The sequence below is a fragment of the Mauremys mutica genome, chromosome 1 (assembly GCF_020497125.1).
Source record: "Mauremys mutica isolate MM-2020 ecotype Southern chromosome 1, ASM2049712v1, whole genome shotgun sequence".
NCBI classification, from domain to species: domain Eukaryota; kingdom Metazoa; phylum Chordata; order Testudines; family Geoemydidae; genus Mauremys; species Mauremys mutica.
This window is the reverse complement of record NC_059072.1, coordinates 128,209,772-128,229,157: the sequence shown is the minus strand read 5'-3', so window position 1 is coordinate 128,229,157 and position 19,386 is coordinate 128,209,772. Positions and strand designations below refer to the sequence as shown.

Genomic DNA, 19,386 nt, shown 5'->3' with positions numbered 1-19,386 from the left:
TTGCAGCATGAGCGTTCGTAGGTGAATGCCCACTTCGTCGGATGCAAGTAGTGGAAATTTCCAGGGGCAGGTATATATATGCAAGCAAGAAGCAAGCTAGAGATAACGAGGTTAGTTCAATCAGGGAGGATGAGGCCCTGTTCTAGCAGTTGAGGTGTGAAAACCAAGGGAGGAGAAACTGGTTCTGTAGTTGGCAAGCCATTCACAGTCTTTGTTTAATCCTGAGCTGATGGTGTCAAATTTGCAGATGAACTGGAGCTCAGCAGTTTCTCTTTGAAGTCTGGTCCTGAAGTTTTTTTGCTGCAGGATGGCCACCTTAAGATCTGCTATTGTGTGGCCAGGGAGGTTGAAGTGTTCTCCTACAGGTTTTTGTATATTGCCATTCCTAATATCTGATGTGTGTCCATTGATCCTTTTCCTTAGAGACTGTCCAGTTTGGCCGATGTACATAGCAGAGGGGCATTGCTGGCATATGATGGCGTATATTACATTGGTGGACGTGCAGGTGAATGAACCGGTGATGGTGTGACTGATCTGGTTAGGTCCTGTGATGGTGTCGCTGGTGTAGATATGTGGGCAGAGTTGGCATCGAGGTTTGTTGCATGGATTGGTTCCTGAGCTAGAGTTACTATGGTGCGGTGTGCAGTTACTGGTGAGAATATGCACACCATCACCGGTTCATTCACCTGCACGTCCACCAATGTAATATACTTCAGGACCAGACTTCAGAGAGAAACTGCTGAGCTTCAGTTCATCTGCAAATTTGACACCATCAGCTCAGGATTAAACAAAGACTGTGAATGGCTTGCCAACTACAGAACCAGTTTCTCCTCCCTTGGTTTTCACACCTCAACTGCTAGAACAGGGCCTCATCCTCCCTGATTGAACTAACCTCGTTATCTCTAGCTTGCTTCTTGCCTTCATATATATACCTGCCCCTGGAAATTTCCACTACTTGCATCCGACGAAGTGGGTATTCACCCACGAAAGCTCATGCTGCAAAATGTCTGTTAATCTATAAGATGAAACAGGATTCTTTGCTGCTTTTACAGATCCAGACTAACACGGCTACCCCTCTGATACTTTTGTTAAACAGTTACAGACTTAGCATTGATTAAATACTGAAAGCAAAAAATGTGATGGCATAATGAGAGACTGATGAAGAGTAGGCCTGGAGGAAATTGATTAACCTAGAAAAGTACCCCTATTTTACCAAATCTTTCTCCGAATCCCTACTATGAGAATGACACAGAGAAAGAGGAACTAGTTTCAGTGTACAGGGTACAGAGCATTTCTCCATTCTTATACACGCTGTAGAACTAAAAGTAAAAACACTTCTTATTCTTAAAGAGCAATAGCCTCTAAAATGAAATTACCTCAGATCACTGCAGGTCCCAAAGTAACAAACAGCACCACCTTGCAGTTGGGCAGTACCACATTGAACTGAGAGCAGTAAAGTGCTGAGTGTTCACAAGTTATAATAAATTCTGATGGCAGAAATTAAGTACTGTTGATTCCATCTGAATAAGCAACTGCAATTCCCCACCACGTCTTTGGTTTTCCTTTAATTTTTCCTTTCCTCTGCCACCCTCTTTTCTAAATACGGTTTTATTCTCTTACATCCTTCAGGCTAAGCCTTGGTTCACATATGGTTCCTAATTTGTATTTTATTTTATTTATTTAGAGGATGGAGACAGTTATGGAGAGTGGATTGGTTAAAAAAAATGTATACGGAATTTGGGTCCATTAAAACTACCCCTTGGAAAGGATATTTCAAGTTAAGACTCTCTAGTAATTAGAGCTCTGGAGCACTTGAGGAGTGAAAGGATAGAGGAGGGATAGAGAGAGAGTTAGACACTCTAACCTCATTGAAATTAAATGAGAATTAGGCCGCTAACTCCCTTAGACTCCTTTAGCAATATTCAAGCAGACTGGGATTTTCAGATATTCCAGTGGGAGGTGGGATTGTAACAATTAATACTCGTATTTATTGCATATGTTCAGTGATTTAAAACTTGTTGATCAGTAGCATGATAAAGAACATGTTTTCCCCCAAGAAACTACCATCCTAACTGGTCTCTTTCCCTTACTCTTCACAATGAACCTGTGCACTGTACAACACGCAGTTAATACAATAAAGTGGATCCACCACATATGATCATGGTGCATTACTCTGCAAACAAAATTCTTTCAATAATATTTTGGCTTGTTTTCCATAACATGTTCTTAAATAACTGGTTATTTTGGGATTTTATTCACAAAAAGTGGTGGTCAAGCCTGAAATTTGATAAAACAGAAATTCTCCATTATTTTTACTTTAGGTTCCTCATAAAATACAAACCTAGAAACTTTAGTAACTCAAGAGGGCCAAAACTACTATACCAAGCCAAGAAAACAGAGATACAAAAGTGACTGACACTGTAAGCTCAAGGCCCTTAACCTTTCCAGAATTCTGTACCTCTTTCAGGAGTCTGATTTGTCTTGCCTGCCCCCAAGTTTCACCTCACTTTAAAACTATTTGCTTACAAAAGCAGACATAAAAATACAAAAAAGTGTCACAGCAAACTATTACTGGAAAATTGCTTCCTTTCTCATTTTTACCATATAATTATAAAATAGGTCAATTGGAATATAAATCTTGTACTTACATTTCCGTGTATAGTATATACAGCAATATAAACAAGTCATTGTCTGTATGAAATTATAGTTTGTACTGACTTGGCTAGCTTATTGTAAAACTAGGCAAATATCTAGATGAGTTGATGTACCCCTTGGAAGACTTCTACACACCCCTGGTTGAGAACCACTACTGTAGCTCATACGCAACTATAACAAACATTTAAGTATCCGTAAATGGAGAGGAAGAGAAAATTATTTCCAAAAGGATTCTATGCAAAATGCACAACATTATAAGATCAGCTCATTGTAAAGTCTGATGTAACTTTAAGAAAATAGTACCTAGGATGTTGGTTGGGGGGAAAGAGAAGAGGAAACTGAAGTTCATGCTGAGGTTAAAACTAAGGAAAACAATATGGAAAACTATAATGAAATCCTCTCTGTTGCAATAGTGGAAAATCTATACAAAAAAACAGTATATGAGTGGTATCTGACACCAGTAAAACTGCAAAGAATTTCTAGTACAAGCTAAGATCTGTGCTGGAGAGTACGTGATCAAAAAAGGCACACATTCTTCCACATATGGTGATCCTGCCACCAGCAAGCAGCAATACTGAGAAAGAATCAGAACAAATGTGTTTTAAAAAAGGTACGAGAAACCCTCTGTATCTATTATACATACTATATTAGAAGCTTAAAATAAGCTACTTTAATAATACACCTACTCAAAGTAAATGGTTTGTCCAACTTCAGTAAGAATTTTGCACTTCTGACAGTCAGGCCATAAGAATGAAATACCATGACATTGTGAAAAAGTAGTAGCACTAACAATTCTGTGGTGTAGTGGTATGTGGGTAATTTTAACAGGGATTTCAATATCCATCGCAGTATCATTTTTTTCCTTTAGAAACATCAATAAAATAATGTTGATTTCTCTCTCTCTCTCAAATAATGTCATATATAATTAAATCCATGTCATTTTAACACCTTCTGCACCTTCATTTACAGACAATTGCATGGCCTAGCCCAAGTGTGTAGTGAGTTAAATGAACTGAGCACGCAATACAGAATGCAAACACTGCCTCTTTTCCATAATATAAACTGTTGAGAGACAGATGCAGTTAACCCAGCTAAGAGTTATTTCTGATAACTCAGAATACTTGGGAGTAAAAAATTATAACCTATAATTAAAAAACTAAGCAAGGAGGTATGTATCTTCTACTTAGGAATTTAATTTATTTGACTGTTACAGGAACAGTAAGTAAAGGAGACTAATGATGACAGCTTGATTTATGAATTTTGACATTTAAAAAAATGGGATTACATTACAAAAAAGAGGAATTCTAAACAAGTCAGATCTTGCTCATATTTTCAGGTTGAGCAGCCTTCAAATCAGCCAGGTAGACTTCTCAAAAGCCAACAATGTTATAAAAAATTTTTTAATTAAATTATTAGACAAAACAGACCTTTTATTTATTTTTTAATTTTGTTTATAAGTTTACACCTTACAAAAGATGCACCTGAAGTATATTTTCTATCCACACAAGAAGACTCTTCCTCTACTCTGAAGTTAAATTTAGGGAAGCATTATTGTCAGCTATAACTGTAAAATGATATGCATCTCAAAACTCAGAACCTACATTCCTTAAGTAATCTTTCCTCTGAAAGAAAAAAAGTATTGATTTCTTTCTATGGAGAGAGTTATTTGCAAAATTAGAGCAGTCCCATGCAGGTAGGCATGTGCCTGGCATTGATGTCTAATGCTTTTGATACTTTTTTCCCCTTGCCTAAAGAATAAAATTGTTTTGAGTCAAACCATTTTCCTGCCCAAGAAATCTCATTGCCTGTCTGCATCGCAGTAGAGCCAAGTACGCAGTCAGGATCTGAAGTTTACTGACCACTCTTCTTTTATACAATTCTTATGGTTATTTCCATGTGTCTACAAAAAGCATAAGAATCCCAGCAATAAAGGACTACTGGCCATGTACTCTGCAGAGGGAAGGAGGTTATGGTAACAACATCTACTTCTAAGGCATCTTCTTAAATTTACACTTGTAATTAATGTTTTGTTTTATTAGTTAAAAGCTGCATATTGATTAGAGCTGCTCAAATTTTTTTACTGAAAAATGAGAAACATTTTTGACTTGTTTCAATAGTGACATACTGTTTATACTCATTGTCAATGGCTTTTTGGAATTCCCAAACAAAAACTCCATTCGAGATACGGATTCCCCCTTTCCAAATGAATATATTTTAGAAAAAAAGAAGAGAACACAATGGTGTTCACACCACAAAAAACTGCACTCTTAATAGAGAAGAAAGAATTAATGGGAGATGGAAAATGAACTACCGTGACACTCTTTAGATGATGTCCCTGAAAACGGACAGGGTAATGTTGATGAAGATAAATAGTTGCTATCCATGATGTACTTGTTCCTTTGCTGAATAGAAGACTTTAGTTTCTAGAGACTAACTTTCCTTAGCATCATAGTCTTTTGTCAGGAAAGTTCCATCTCAGGACACAGAATTTTCTAGCTATAAGCAACAGCTGAACTTGGCAGTTCTCTTCTGTGCTACTATGCAGACATCTGGAGTGAAACAAAAAGCCAACTTTCTACTGAACAAGCGGTTGGGGTGAAGGGCTGGGGCTCCATTGTGTTAGGCAATGTATAATCACAGAGGACAGCTGCTGCCTCAAAGACTGTATAATCTTAAAAAAAGACAAAACCAACAGATACAGAATAAATAATTTATTCTCAGTTTTCTCTTTGCAGAACAGACTCGCCTCCCGCATGACCAACCTGCCTGTCAAACGTCTCTTACAGTCCTTGCTCTGCCCAAGCACTCCCCTTCCTTCCTCACAACCTCCCAAGTAAGGGACACTCAGCCTCATTCTGTGAGAGACAAAACACAAAGCAAAAACACAACTCCTCCCTTCCCCCCCTTCCACAAAAACGTTGAAGGTGTTTGAAGGTGGCTCTTGGCAGGTTCCCCTCCCGAGAGTTCCATGCCTGTCCCAGGGGCGGAGACAACTGGCCCACAGGGCTCAGCCTGCCCCCTGGTGTCCTAGATGTGGCAGTTCCTGACTGCTTCCCCTCCCTGCAGCAAGGGCTAAGAGGGTGGTGAGCACCACTAGACTATTTAGGTAAAAAGGAGTTTTCACTCCTTGCGCAGGTTAGAACTTTGCATATGTCTGTTGCTGCTCAAGCTCTACCAGCACTGAGTAAAAACATTTGGATTTATATCAGACATGTTATATTAGTCAACACTCATATTCAGTGATATCCTGCACAGTCATATTTTTAGGGACCTGAACTGCAAATTTGGTCCTAGACTTTTTTCTTACAACACTTCACCTACACAGCTTCAGAAAAAATATAATTAGGGTGGCTAGCCTGCCAACAACCTGCTTTAATCATCACATTTCATTTTACGACTTAAATCTCTGCTTTTTCTATGTCTTAAGAACTTATCACAATAGCAAAAATAAACTTTGAAGAAAGAGAGATGTAAACAATTCCTAACAGCAAGCCCCAGAAGGTTTCCATCAGAATGATACCACAGGGCTAACACCATGCTTCTTTCCACAATGGAAGGATAAAAATGAATGTTCTGAAAACTAAACTACAGGGTTTAATACAAGATGCAAATGCATCAAAGTAACAGCAGTAATTAATTTTTCCACTCAGAAGCACTGTCCCCAAATTTTCCACCATTGCCAATATAAATCACCTCTTTCATCCCTTGTCCTAGCTACTTGCATAGCTTGAGAGGATGGGTGAAGGAAGCAGTTTCTGTAGAGTCACTACCCACCTCCCTCCTAGCCTGTGTAGATGGGCATTGCTTCAGCTCTGCCCCCAAGCACCAGGCAGTGGAGCTGCAACAGCACACTGGGAGATGTAGTCCATGCCAGGTATAGGTGCTGGTGAAGGGTCTGACTCCCATAGAGCAAGAGGAAATGGGGAGGTAGATTCTGACTTGAGTCACTATCCACTCAGCTTTGTTCCTGGGGCAGTGCAACTGCACTGGCCATACACAGGCTAAGGCAAACTACCATTTAGCAATGAGAGCTAGTGCGTGTATATCTCCTCAAACTGGCAATGGAAGTACAAGCATTCCCAAGGAAACTGCCTTTGATATTTAGTTGTTTAGTGTACGGTTGCCTTGATATTACCTCCATCCAAACAGCATTACAACACACTGTTCCAATGAAAAAACTATACTGAAAAAGAAATCCTTCTCCACAGGTGGCAGAACCTGAGACTGCGACCACAAAATAAGAAGTAGAGGACCAGATACAAACAGCTTAAGTAACAGAACACAGACTCTACTTGGCAATGTTGAATTAGATTAGCTCATCTCACATGGAACGCTCACGAGTGGTCAGATAATAGCTGCGGTCTCTGCTGACATAGGCCGGATCTGAGATGGACGTAAAATGCTCTATATTCCTTTACTAGTCCTTTGAGCTAGACATTATTGCATGCTTTTTATTTTCTATCCCATTTATTACTTTTCTGGAAATTGTCACCCATACCCTCTAACTTTATCTAAGACAATATTGAAATAAAGGAAATAATCCTGAATTTGCTCAAACAAACCGTCTGACTGATCCTAAGAAACAGTCACCTCTAGCCAGCATGAGCCAGAGGGAAGGCTACCATGACACCAAGCTCTCCATAAATGAAAATACACCAACTTAAAGCAGCACCAGCCCCTTCCATAATAGATGCAAAACTTGCAGACATATCTCCACTGCTATGATGATCAGTATTCCCCAGAACACACTTTTCAACACATCTCCACATCTCCTGTGTTGTGACAGGCATGTGTAGGACCTAGAGATCTTGAAAAATGTGTTGTGGAGGATTAGTATGTGTTAGGAGACCTTTGATTAACTTACCTTATGGTGCAATCTGTCCAATTCTGGAAAGGTTTACAACAATGCATTTAAACATTACAATATTTTTAATGGAAGGCCTAACTTGCTCACAGCAAGAAAAGCAGGTTCACATGTGGATGAAAATCACATCTTATGCAACACTCAGGAAAGGATTTAATGACTAAAAAGTAGGCAGCTGCCCTCTCACTTTCTTTTCATTGTTCTCACTCCATAAAGAAAAGCTAATTTTCCCTTTATGGGACTGGCTCCTCAACAGAGTCAGAGGATTCAATTTGAGGAGGTATGTAGGCTTACCTGTATCTCAAAAATGGAAGAACGTTTTAGGAGAGAGAGGCACAATAGAGAGGCCAACTAAACTTGATTTTTGTTTTTTTTTAAATCAGCTGGGTTTTAACTTCCAGAAGCTTTTTAAGAACTGTAGTCAGATGTGAAAGGGGCAGGAAGAACTAAACATTGGCTTTGAGACAGAGAGAGAGATGGACAGAAAGCACGAGAATAAAATTGAAGCAAAACATGTTAAGCACACACAAAAAATAAAGCCAATTATTATGGTAATTACGTGATGTGGGTTTCTTTCAGAATTCTGAAGCAGTCCAGCAACATTTCTGCTTCTGCGCTCCTAATACTAATTTTAACCTCTACTGTAGATTAACTATATTATTTAGTCATAAATCACACTCAAGTGAGTGTAGCTGATCATGCAAGAGACTACACGGAAACAATCCTACCTTGTCTTGGTTTTCCTTATTCTTGTAACACAAATTTCCAATCAAACGAATGAGGTGTGATTTAAAACCCACAGCTGGATGTGAAATTTCTCCCTCTCCTGTCATAGAATGTGTGGCAGTGAAGATATTTGCAGTCTGCTTCCCAGCCAGGTGAGTTAGCCGCAAAGTATCTACATAAGGAAACAGACATTTTAATATATTACCATATTGGGAACATCACTGCTTTTGATAGCGTGGTTTTCAAAACACTAACATATCTATATAATTCTAGATTTTTCAAGAATGTTGGAAGAACATCAGTTTGCCAATTTTGTTTGTTTGTTAATTTTTGTGCTACAGTTAGGTTAAGACAGCCCTGAAGCTTCTCACACGTATTTGATTTTGTAGTTCAGACACAGAGTCATAAGGATGAGTCCAATTTTCCACACAGGCATCAGAGCTATTAGTGGCTGATGATTCGGACACTCTTATTGATGCTATCCCTTCGTAGTGCTCAGTTTTCAATTCTTTCAAAGCATAGACTTCTCTGGAACCTTGAGGTTTTGCCTCAAACTGCTGCTAACAAAAAACACTAAACTGTCAAGTTAACATCATTATTCTTGGGCTAAGAAACAAATTGGAGAACAGAATCCATTGCTGTAGTCCTATTGGCTAGCAGTGCCTGAGAACTATAACGGATCACACATGGTTGCAATGTTCTAGTCTGCAGCTGTGTTTAATTAGTCTGGAGATAACTGCACAGAAAAATCAGACTGGAAGCTGCTAGTGAAACAAGTATTGGCATATTAACTGGTGAAACTGCTGTATTGATCTCCAACTCCTTGTAATTCTCCTTCTGTGCTGAAATAGTCAAGCATTTGTTAAGGAAGTAGAAGTGGATATTTTGTGATTCTTCAAGACATACATAGATGTAATTGTATTTAAGTGCCCTTACTTAATGGAAGTAGTAAATTATGTATTTGAATTTAATCAGAAAGGTTAGCTGTAGGTAAGCGTAGAAGCAGAGCACACTAGCAATCCTCTTCCCAAAGGACATTTAGAATATCTCAATGTATATAAGCTGAGTAGTATCAGTCTACAAGTTCAAAGTAATACACTGAATGGATGATTTCCTTAAACTGACATCAGACTTTTACGAGCTGTGTTGAAGGTTGTGTGCAGCAACATCAGACTCAGCTGAAGTGAAGAGTTTTGGGGGTAGAAGTCATCACTTGCACACCCACTTTCTCCCTTTGGCCTGAGGCGAGGGTCTCTCCTCACTGGCCTGGCTTCTTTTTATTGTGTAAAAATCTTTTATGGGGAAGCTTGATTTAAACTGAACTTTGAAGTAACAATTTGATTAATGAGAACTTTTATTCAGTACCTGAAAGCCAAAACAAAGAATACAATAAGTGACAGATGGGAAAGTCCTATTTTTATTTTTAGAGGAACTCGTTAAACACACAATCAGACAGTGAAAGAAAATGAAGCAGTCGCCCTTTACAAACTCATCCCATACAAACAGGACTGCTGAGAGACAGATAAAGCCTCTGCTGGGCAAACAGAGCTAACTGCACTCTGAGCAAGTAGAGCAGAAGAACTTCCAGAGACAAATCAAACATCTGAAAATGTAGATTAATAATTCACAGCTCTTTATTTATTGATTTTATTAAAAGGTCAATCATAATTACCACCAATTGTGAAAAAACTCATTTTCATGTACAGTGCAGAATACAGTTTTGAAGCAGTAGTTGGAAAACAGTAGCATTTATTAACTCACCCACAGCAGTCTCAAGCAAACCAGGACAAGTTTGCAGATGTTCCAGTTGTTCATTGTTTGATGTCATTTCACAAAGAACATCAAGAATCCGAATTGTAACTATTGCTTCCTGTAAAGAAAGACAACATTTCTGAAATCATGAACACACAAAATATATTATTGTTCATAAACATGAATCTAAGATCAGAAGGTCTACTGAAAAGTGTGAGCTATCAGCAACATATGGCACCATGCCAATTTACTAGTTTTCCATTGTTTTCCCTGAAAATTGTTAAAGATTATATTTTCATTATAAATATGTATGAACAAACAAGGGCTTCTTCCAAATAACCATAGTACAGTCGAACCCATTTATCTCGACCTCGGTTAACTTGCCAATCCTATTAACTCGAGGTTTTACAAGTGGAACCGCCAAACTCCCTCTTTATCTTATCGGTTTCTCATCCGTTATGTCGATTTGCCCAACCCTAATATCTCGAGCCCGGCTCCCCGCGTCCCCAGCCGCCCGCTCCCTGGCTCTCCAGCCGCGCGGTTCCCCAGCCGCCCGCTCCCCGCGTCCCCAGCCGCCCGCCCGGCCCCGCATACCCGGTCCCTGCCCGTCCCCGCCAGCCCGCCCCGCATACCCGGTCCCTGCCCGTCCCCGCATACCTGGTCCCCGCTTTGCCTGCCGCCTGCCCGCCCGGCTCCGCTTCGCCGGTCCCCGTTTTGCCGCCCGCCCCTCCGCCCGGCTTCGCTTCGCCGCCTGCCCGCCCCCACATACCCGGTCCCTGCCCGTCCCCGCCCGCCCGCCCCGGCATACCCGGTCCCTGCCCGTCCCCGCATATCCGGTCCCTTCCCGGCCCCGCCCACCCGCCCGGCCCCGCATACCCGGTCCCTGCCCGGCCCCGCCCGCCCGGCCCCGCTTACCCGGTCCCCGCTTCGCCTGCCGCCCGCCCGCCCGCCCCGCTTACCCGGTCCCCGCTTCGCCTGCCGCCCGGCCCGCTTACCGGGTCCCGCTTCTTTGGCTGCCCGGCTCCGGGTCCCCGTCCCGCCCCGCATACCTGGTCCCTGCCCGTCCCCGCCCGTCCCCGCATACCTGGTCCCCGCTTTGCCTGCCGCCTGCCCGCCCGGCCCCGCCAGCCCGCCCGGCCCCGCATACCCGGCCCCCGCCCGGCCCCGCATACCCGGTCCCTGCCCGTCCCCGCCAGCCCGGCCCCGCATACCCGGTCCCTGCCCGTCCCCGCCAGCCCGGCCCCGCATACCCGGTCCCTGCCCATCCCCGCATACCTGGTCCCCGCTTTGCCTGCTGCCTGCCCGCCCGGCTCCGCTTCGCCGGTCCCCGCTTTGCCGCCCGCCCCTCCGCCCGGCTTCGCTTCACCGCCCGCCCGCCCCAGCATACCCGGTCCCTGCCCGTCCCCGCCCGCCCGCCCCGCATACCCGGCCCCGCCCGCCCGGCCCCGCATACCCGGTCCCTGCCCGGCCCCGCCCGCCCGGCCCCGCATACCCGGTCCCTGCCCGGCCCCCGCCCCCCCGGCCCCGCATACCCGGTCCCCGCGTCGCCTGCCGCCCGCCCGCCCGCCCCGCTTCGCCTGCCGCCCGGCCCGCTTACCGGGTCCTGCTTCTTTGGCTGCCCGGCTCCGGGTCCCCGTCCCGCTTCGCTGGATCCAGCCACGTGCAGGCACCGCGGTAAGGGGGCAGGGAGGGGGTGTTGGAGAGAGGGCAGGGGAGTTCAGGGGTGGGGGGGTGGATAGGGGTTTATCTCGATCATCGGTTATCTGGACTATTTTTGGCAAACCCCTAGGCCGGCGACATAACAGGGTTCAACTGTAATTAATATATTAAATTATAATAATTTCCTCTCTACAGACTATTGTCAAACACAGTGTTACGATTTCCATGAAAGATCACAGAGAAAGCAAAATAGAGCTATAAAGGATAAAGTTTTTATTAAAAACACAGTATCTTCCAATAGCAGAAATACAGAAAATTACAAGTTGAGAAAATCACTTCTGTATAAATATTTTTTCTTTGAGTTTACCCAGTGCGATTGTCCCACTTTAAAGACACAAACGCTGCCTGCAAGACACCAATCTGTTATCCGCAAGAATCCTATATAATTCTGTGGTTGAATGAACTTTGGCTGCGAGAATTTACATTATTCTTGGGTAAAAAGGCATTTGGGATTATAAATGCAGTATTCTGGTTAGGTAGAAAAGAGAGTCTTATTTGCATATTATTTATTCAACCAGAAAACTATTTCTTGGTGTAGACTCTCACTAGCTAGGTGGATAGTATGACACTCAGAATTACAAAATCATCACTCAGAAAAGCAAAAAAAAAAAAATTCAGTGCGCCATGCAATGTCTAAGGACAAAACTGTGACTTTAGACACAGCCCTGTGTAAAGGACAATGCATAAGCTACAAACACTCCAGAACTAGCCGCTTGGAGACACTATGACAGAGACACATCTCTGAGTTACAATTCCTTCCTTGCTTCCCTCTTACCCCGTAATTTGCTGCTAGCCTATACCAGTAGCAAATTATGATAGACTCTATGCTACCTTGCTTGCAGTGTTGCTGAAGTTGTGTTAGTCCCAGGATATTAGAGAGACCAGGTGGGTGAGGTAATATCTTTTATTGGAACAACTTCTGTTGGTGAGAGAGTGCAGCTTTCCAGTTAACACATCTCTGTGCAAGCTCAAAAGCTTATCTCTTTCACCAAGAGACGTTGGTCCAATAAAAGATATTACCTCCCCCACCTGGTCTCTCTCTGTTACCTTGACAGTGCTGGCAGATCCAGGTCTACGTCCATTCCCCACTCCTCCCTGCTCACCTGCTCAACAGGTCAACAGGCACATAGCACCTGCCTGTCTACTTGCCAGATTCATGATCCAGTTAGCCCATGCTGGAATGGAAGGGAAATTATTTCCCATTGCTTCCTTTCATTGGCATGTAGTCCAAGACACAATGTAGCCCTCAACTATTTTATACATTGCTTTCACCAGCACAAACCCAATCTCATTGAATAATTATGTGGTTTAGTGAAATGCAGTCACAACTGTATTTCAATGACAGAGATACACTATTTGTAACGTTTTCATTCCACATTCCCATTTTGTACTGAGACACGGTAGTTTTACTGAAAAACTCTCAGCTAACGTATGTATAAACTGTAGTCATAATAAAAGCTTATGTACTGCTTAACTGAAGGGCAAACAAATATCTATAGATATCTGTAAATAGTATTATTGGCACAGTACTTTTAAAGACAATTGTATGTGCAAATATATTGTATTACACACAAACATACATAATGTGTTGCTCAAGCAACACTCTAGTGAGAGCTGTGACAACACTTTTATTCTAAGCCACTTTTCAGGCGTATTTAGTCGGCAAAGACTGTTGGTACAGTTTTGTTTGGCTGACATCTAAGCTGTTGGTGTGTATGTATGCATAAAGCAAAATTTTTCAGGTGGTTTCAAAGGTTGGCAGGTGTCTCCCTATTGCCCTACCTACTGTACACCACACATCCATATCTTCATTTTGCCTTTTGGGGGAGGTGAAGGAGGTGTTTATCTGATGGGTAAAAGATTAAAAAAAAAAAAAAGGAACCTACAGTTATGGATTTAGGAACCTATTTAGGTATCAAAAATAAGTAGCCTGATCTTCAAAACTGCCAAGTTCCCAACAGTTCTTATCAAGATCAGTAAGACGTGTTTGGAAACTAGCACTTTTGAAACATATCTTTCCTGGTTCATTGTCTCCCACGTATCCCTTCCCAGAATCCTGCACCTCTGCATGTCACCTACCATGCACCATTTCATCCTCTGCCTCAGGCGAACAATTGCTACAGCAAGGCCTGATAGGAGGAATGTGTCATTTTTATACAAGCTATATTTTAATCTTTGTTCTGTAGAAAGTACACTTTCTATAACTTAGTAACCCCTCCTCCCCCCCCCCCAAAAAAAACCCATCGTAGATACTCTATAAGACCAAAACAAAACAAAAACATGGAGTTTGTAGTCCAATTCATTTTGGAGATCTGACTAGTCAAAATGAATTGGGAATATTTTAAAAAATTGAAACAGGAAAAGACTGGTAAAAAAAATTAACTTATTTTCTGAATTTGAATAAACTTCCCAACACAGAAAAAAATCCTCTCTAGCCAGGAACAAAATAAGGCATGCAAATTTGAGGGAAATTGGTATTTTTCAGGTCTGGTGGATAGAAGCTGATGGAAGTGTGGGAATGCTAAAAAACAGGCTTATAAACAAAATAAAATAATTTTAATGTTAGCTATGAAGCAGATGCATAACATCAACTTCTGATTGGCTTGGGATAGAATGTACATTGTCTGCAGAAGATAGTGTTTAAAGAAAAATACTAAATTCGATTCTTTGCAGGCACTATCCCATTACTTGTAAAATAATACAACCCTTAGGCAAAAATTCAAATATTTGGAGAATTGACAAAAATACCGAGACTACTGAATTTCTATTGGTTATTCTTAGTAAACAACAAGGCATAATATTTATGGATTTATCAAGATTTTTCCCTCCTGTGGAGAAACTATTTTTCAGCTATTCTTGCCAATCTTCTTCTTTTATTCACTTATTTGCAACTCCAATTCCAGGGCAGTAAATGATCAATGATAATGAGATTAAAAAAAAATTAATGAAAATGACTTGCGTTTACATCCAAGAGGGACTTAATTTTGTGCTAGATAGGGCAACCTACTATGACAGCATTGAGAATGCTGGTCTACCTCACCTTAAAGCTGAACAGAGATCTTTTTACTGTAAAAAGCAAGCATTTTTTTTTTTTTTTAAGAATTGAAAACACAGACTACTTGGAAAGTTACTGAATAGGATAAAAAGTTGACGGAAATCTCTCAGTATGCTTCCCTTTAATTTAATTTCAAGTTGCCATCTGTTCTGGTAGGAGTCAAGTCCTTTCACTTATCTAAAAGACCTTTTTAGTCTAACTTCATAAATTCTCCTGGGATAGACTTGAAAGACTATTTTCCATGGATAGACTGTAGGCTACCTCTCTCCCATTCCCAGTTTTGCTATCCACTCAGCTACCACTTTCTCACAGAGGGATTTCTGAGAGCATTATAAAAGCAGGTTTCCCACATACAACACAATATACTTAAGTATATCTTGAGTTCTTGTACACTTGTAAATATTCTAACACAAGTTTCAGACAGCTACAATACAGTTTAACAGTAATGTACAAAGGCATGATTTTTTTCATTTGCATTTCAAAATAGATCAGAGAAGCTTGTTCTTAAAGTTTTTTTTTAAATAAATTAGTTTATAGTAGCATTGTTTTAATTACAAGGTACTTCTTTCTTCCAGCTACACTATTATATTGGAAACCAACAATTTTGACATAGTATGGTGCTCCTCCTGCTGGAAAGAAGCTGGTTATGACTTGTAAAAAAAAGTTAAAAAAAAAAGTGCGTAATTTCCAAGTTTAGATTTTTAGTCTTTTTAAACATGCTTTTTCCTTTTCTGTGAGTAGAAGTAACTGAAGTCAGAGAGTTAAAGATGATAATTGTACCATGGGATGTAATATATATGAGAACTCAAGAAAGCAGCAGTGGTTACAAAGTGCTTTGCTAAATGTAGGCTTGGTAACACATTTTTTCCAATCTTCACAGGGTAAAAGGCTTTTCAGGTGTTTGTATTAAAAAAGCATTAAAAGCTAGCTGAAGGTCAGAGAGACCCAGATCTGAGGGCAATACCAATTGCAATTCCATGAGCAACATAGGGTGAGACAGTTAAGACAGAGGAGGTATTGCTTCTCCCTGTGATAGGTGCATTTTATATTAATTACCTATGATTGTCAGGGGGTATTACAGCCATGGGTGTAAATGCTGTCTGTACTTATCGAGGCTGGATTAGAGCTGTGCCGTCATACTTGTATACAATGGGATGGAAAGGTGAAAGCAAAATCCCCCACAAACGAATGCAGGAAAAGCTAGATTAGCAGAGTAATCTACCTCAAGATGGCAAAGGCCTTCTTAACATACACTATGGGGCATGACAAGGCGGAAGAGACCCTCTTGAACACTCCTCCCTCCTCAGCACAAGAAGGAAATAAAAAGACACCTGAAAGCTAAACTCTAAATCACAATATGAAAGAGATCATATTTATAATTAGCCAACTGCATTTTAAAAATTCACTACTTATAAGATGTTTTTAAATGGCTGCATTTGATACTTTACATATCTTAAATCAGGGGTCGGCAACCTATGGCACACGTGCCAAAGACGGCACGCAAGCCGATTTTTAATGGCACGCTGCTGCCTGCCCAGGTCCCGCTCAGCCCGCTGCTGAACCCCGGCAGCGGGCTGAGCCAGACCCCGGCAGGCAGCAGCGTGCCGTTAAAAATGCTGCCTGACCCAGCCCGCTCTTCTCCGCCCCCCGCCTACCGCTCTCTCTGGCGGGGGCAGGAGCAAGCTTGGTCCTGCTGGCAGCTGCTGTACGGCAGGCCCCGCTGGCAGCCAAGCTTCCCCCTCCCCCGCCTCTTCCCCCAGCGTGCTGCGTCAAGCCCCACCTCCTCCCCCTCCCTGCCGTCGACGGCCCTTGCGAGGGAAAGGAGAAGAGCAGCCCCAGCACCCTCACTGATCAGACCAGTAAGGAGGCAGGGAAGGGGGGTAGGAGCTGGGCGTATCCCTCCAGCCCCCTCCCGTGAACCGCTCAGGGCAGGGGCTGGGAGCACCCCCGATCCCAGCCCTCTGCCCTGATCCCTGCACCCCCCTTGCACCCCAGCCCCCTGAATCCCCCCCACAATCCCATCCCTGATTCCTGCACCCTCCACACATACCCAGCCCCTCACACTCCATACCCTGACTCCTGCACCCCCTCACATGCCCCCAGCCCTCTGCCCTGACTCCTGCACCCTCCACACAAACCCAGCCCTCCCCACCCCATGCCCTGACTCTTGCACCCCCACCCTGAGCACCAAATGGGAGCTCCTGTACACACACACCCACATTCCCACCTGCACCCCTTGCACCAAATGGGAGATGCTCAGGTAAGCGCTCCACACCCAAACCTCCTGCCCCAACCCTGAGCCCCTTCCCTCATTCTAGCTCCTGGCCAGACCCTGCACCCCAACCCCCAGCCTTCTCCTTCACCACCAGCCCTGTGCTCAGTGCACCCTCACCCTCAGCTCAGTGCTGGGGGGGGGGGGGGGGGAGAATGGGCCAGAACCAGGGAGAGGGTAGGTACCCACTATGTGGGCAGGGCTGGGACCCCAGGTTGGCAGCGGGCTGAGCAGGGCCAGTGGCTGGGACGCCAACTGGCAAGGGGCCAGCAGCCAGAATCCCCAACTGGCAGCGGGCTGAGCAGGGCCGGCAGCCGGGACCCTGGCTAGCAGGAGCCAGTGGACGGAACCCCAGACTGGCAGCGGGCTGAGCGGCTCGGCCCACGTTAGCAACTTCAGATTCGAACACAGTATTCCGGACAGGGCTGGCTCCAGGCATCAGCACACCAAGCAGGTGCTTGGGGCGGCCAATGGGAAGGGACAGCATACCTGGATCTTTGGCGGCAAGTCCCTTGGTCCCTCTCGGAGGGAAGGATCTGCTGCCGAATTATGAAGAGGCGGCGGTAGAGCTGCTGCCTAAGTGCCAATCGCGGCTTTTTTTTTTTTTTTTTGGCCGCTTGGGGCAGCAAAAACGCTGGAGCCGGCCCTGGTTCCTGAAGTCTTACCTCATCTTCTGTATTTGCAGCGGAAGTTAATTTGAGCACATCATGACATTTCTCCTGGAAAAGGCTTGCAAGAAATTCAGCATCGTTCACGAGCACTGCCATTTCCTCACTGCTCACTGAATTTTTCTCACTTATTTTGGCCATTATCAGTTCTAACAAAGTAATCCTGAAATTAAAATGAATAAAGGAGTAGGTAACTTGTTAACTAAATTTACAAAGCCAACTAAGGCAAACAATAGATTAAATGAACATAGTTAAAAACTGTATTAAAAAAAATTCACCTGTGGTACTATCATGATGTCTGGTTTTCAAAATGCAAAGGAGCTTTAGACAGCAATTAACTTTCACCAAATATTCTGAATAATTTTTGCACACCGTTCAACTGAGACAGCCTAGCCAGAAAGGTCTAGTCAAACTGACTTTTTTTAAAATAGCCTGTTCATTTCTACTTTTGTGCCCGACAATGCTACTGTTATTGCACATGCTACATAATGAGTAGGGAGGGTGGAGAGAAGAATGTAAAAATATCCCTTTAAAGTTATTGTTAACAGAATAAACACATATACACACCCTAAACTACTTGACAGCATCCCTTTAAGTGTGCCTGCCCCTTCATTTACATTTTATTTTGTGTATATAATCTACTAATTCCCTCCTTCCTGATAGAAAACTACAAATAAATGTGTGTGTTGAGGGGAGAGTGGGCTCAATAAATCAGGGGGAAAATATACCTTTGTCTATATAACTGTAATATAATTGCCACTAGATAGATTGTAGAAACTCTCTAGTACACATTAATCATTAAAACTCCCATTGAAAATTATGGAATTATCTGAACTAGCAAGTAAGGGAACAATAAGAAGGCTGTTTATTGTAAAATGTACTTTGGTCATTTACTCTGATAATTATAGTTTGGTTTTATTTCTGATATATCAATTCACAATGCAAACTTTACACACAAAAAGGAATAAAGAAGTGTTCATAAATATGACACCTCACTGCAGCACTCCTGATTAAACCTCTGCTGAGAAGAGTGTGGATTAGCAAGGTTCTACTGTCATTCTCTCATCTTGAAAGAGTTTTCTTTATTGAGCACATTCAAGGGCAAGCTCAGAGTTTCCTTTGACTAAAATATTTGCAATTCAGATGTGAGGACTGACATTTAAAATCAAAATTAAATTTGCATTTGAACTACTCCACACAGTTTAATTTGCCGAGTTGTCACAATGAAGGGGAAAGAGATTTTTTTTTTCCCTGTGGAAAAGAATGGTCACAACTCTATTAACCCCGAAAAAACAACTGACCAAGGTAAAAGGCAGGCAGTTCTTCCTGAATTAATCTCGATAGCTCACTAATACAATGAAGCCTGTTTTAAGCAACTACTCAAGGGACTGTGAAAATCCTTTTAATGAATGTGGTAGGGAACTGTACTCCATACATTGGGGATAAGATGGGGTGGTCACAAGATAGGAGGTTGTTGGATATGGATCACTTCATAGATTTCACTATAAATCTGATGAGGCCCCATCACAGGATAGGTGTACCATTTAAGGTTAAGGTAGGGGGAACACATTCCCACCACACTTCCCCATTTACAAACCACCATAAGTCATTTGCCCGATGTCCCCAACTCTGTGTGAATAATTGGTCAATTCCCATTTTCTGGGGCAACCATGCT

The 19,386-nt window shown here is 42.7% G+C and overlaps 1 protein-coding gene across 1 annotated transcript in view; it reads right to left on the bottom strand.

Annotated features, from left to right (window-relative positions):
* ATXN10 (ataxin 10) overlaps positions 1–19,386 on the bottom strand; it is a 188,321-nt gene that overhangs the window by 67,724 nt on the left and 101,211 nt on the right. Inside the window, exons 7-9 of the mRNA XM_044998800.1 lie at positions 17,709–17,874; positions 10,007–10,115; positions 8,248–8,417 (exon numbers count right to left, since the gene is read on the bottom strand). Coding sequence (XP_044854735.1) covers positions 8,248–8,417; positions 10,007–10,115; positions 17,709–17,874 — 445 coding nt within the window. The remainder of the gene's footprint in view (positions 1–8,247; positions 8,418–10,006; positions 10,116–17,708; positions 17,875–19,386) is intronic.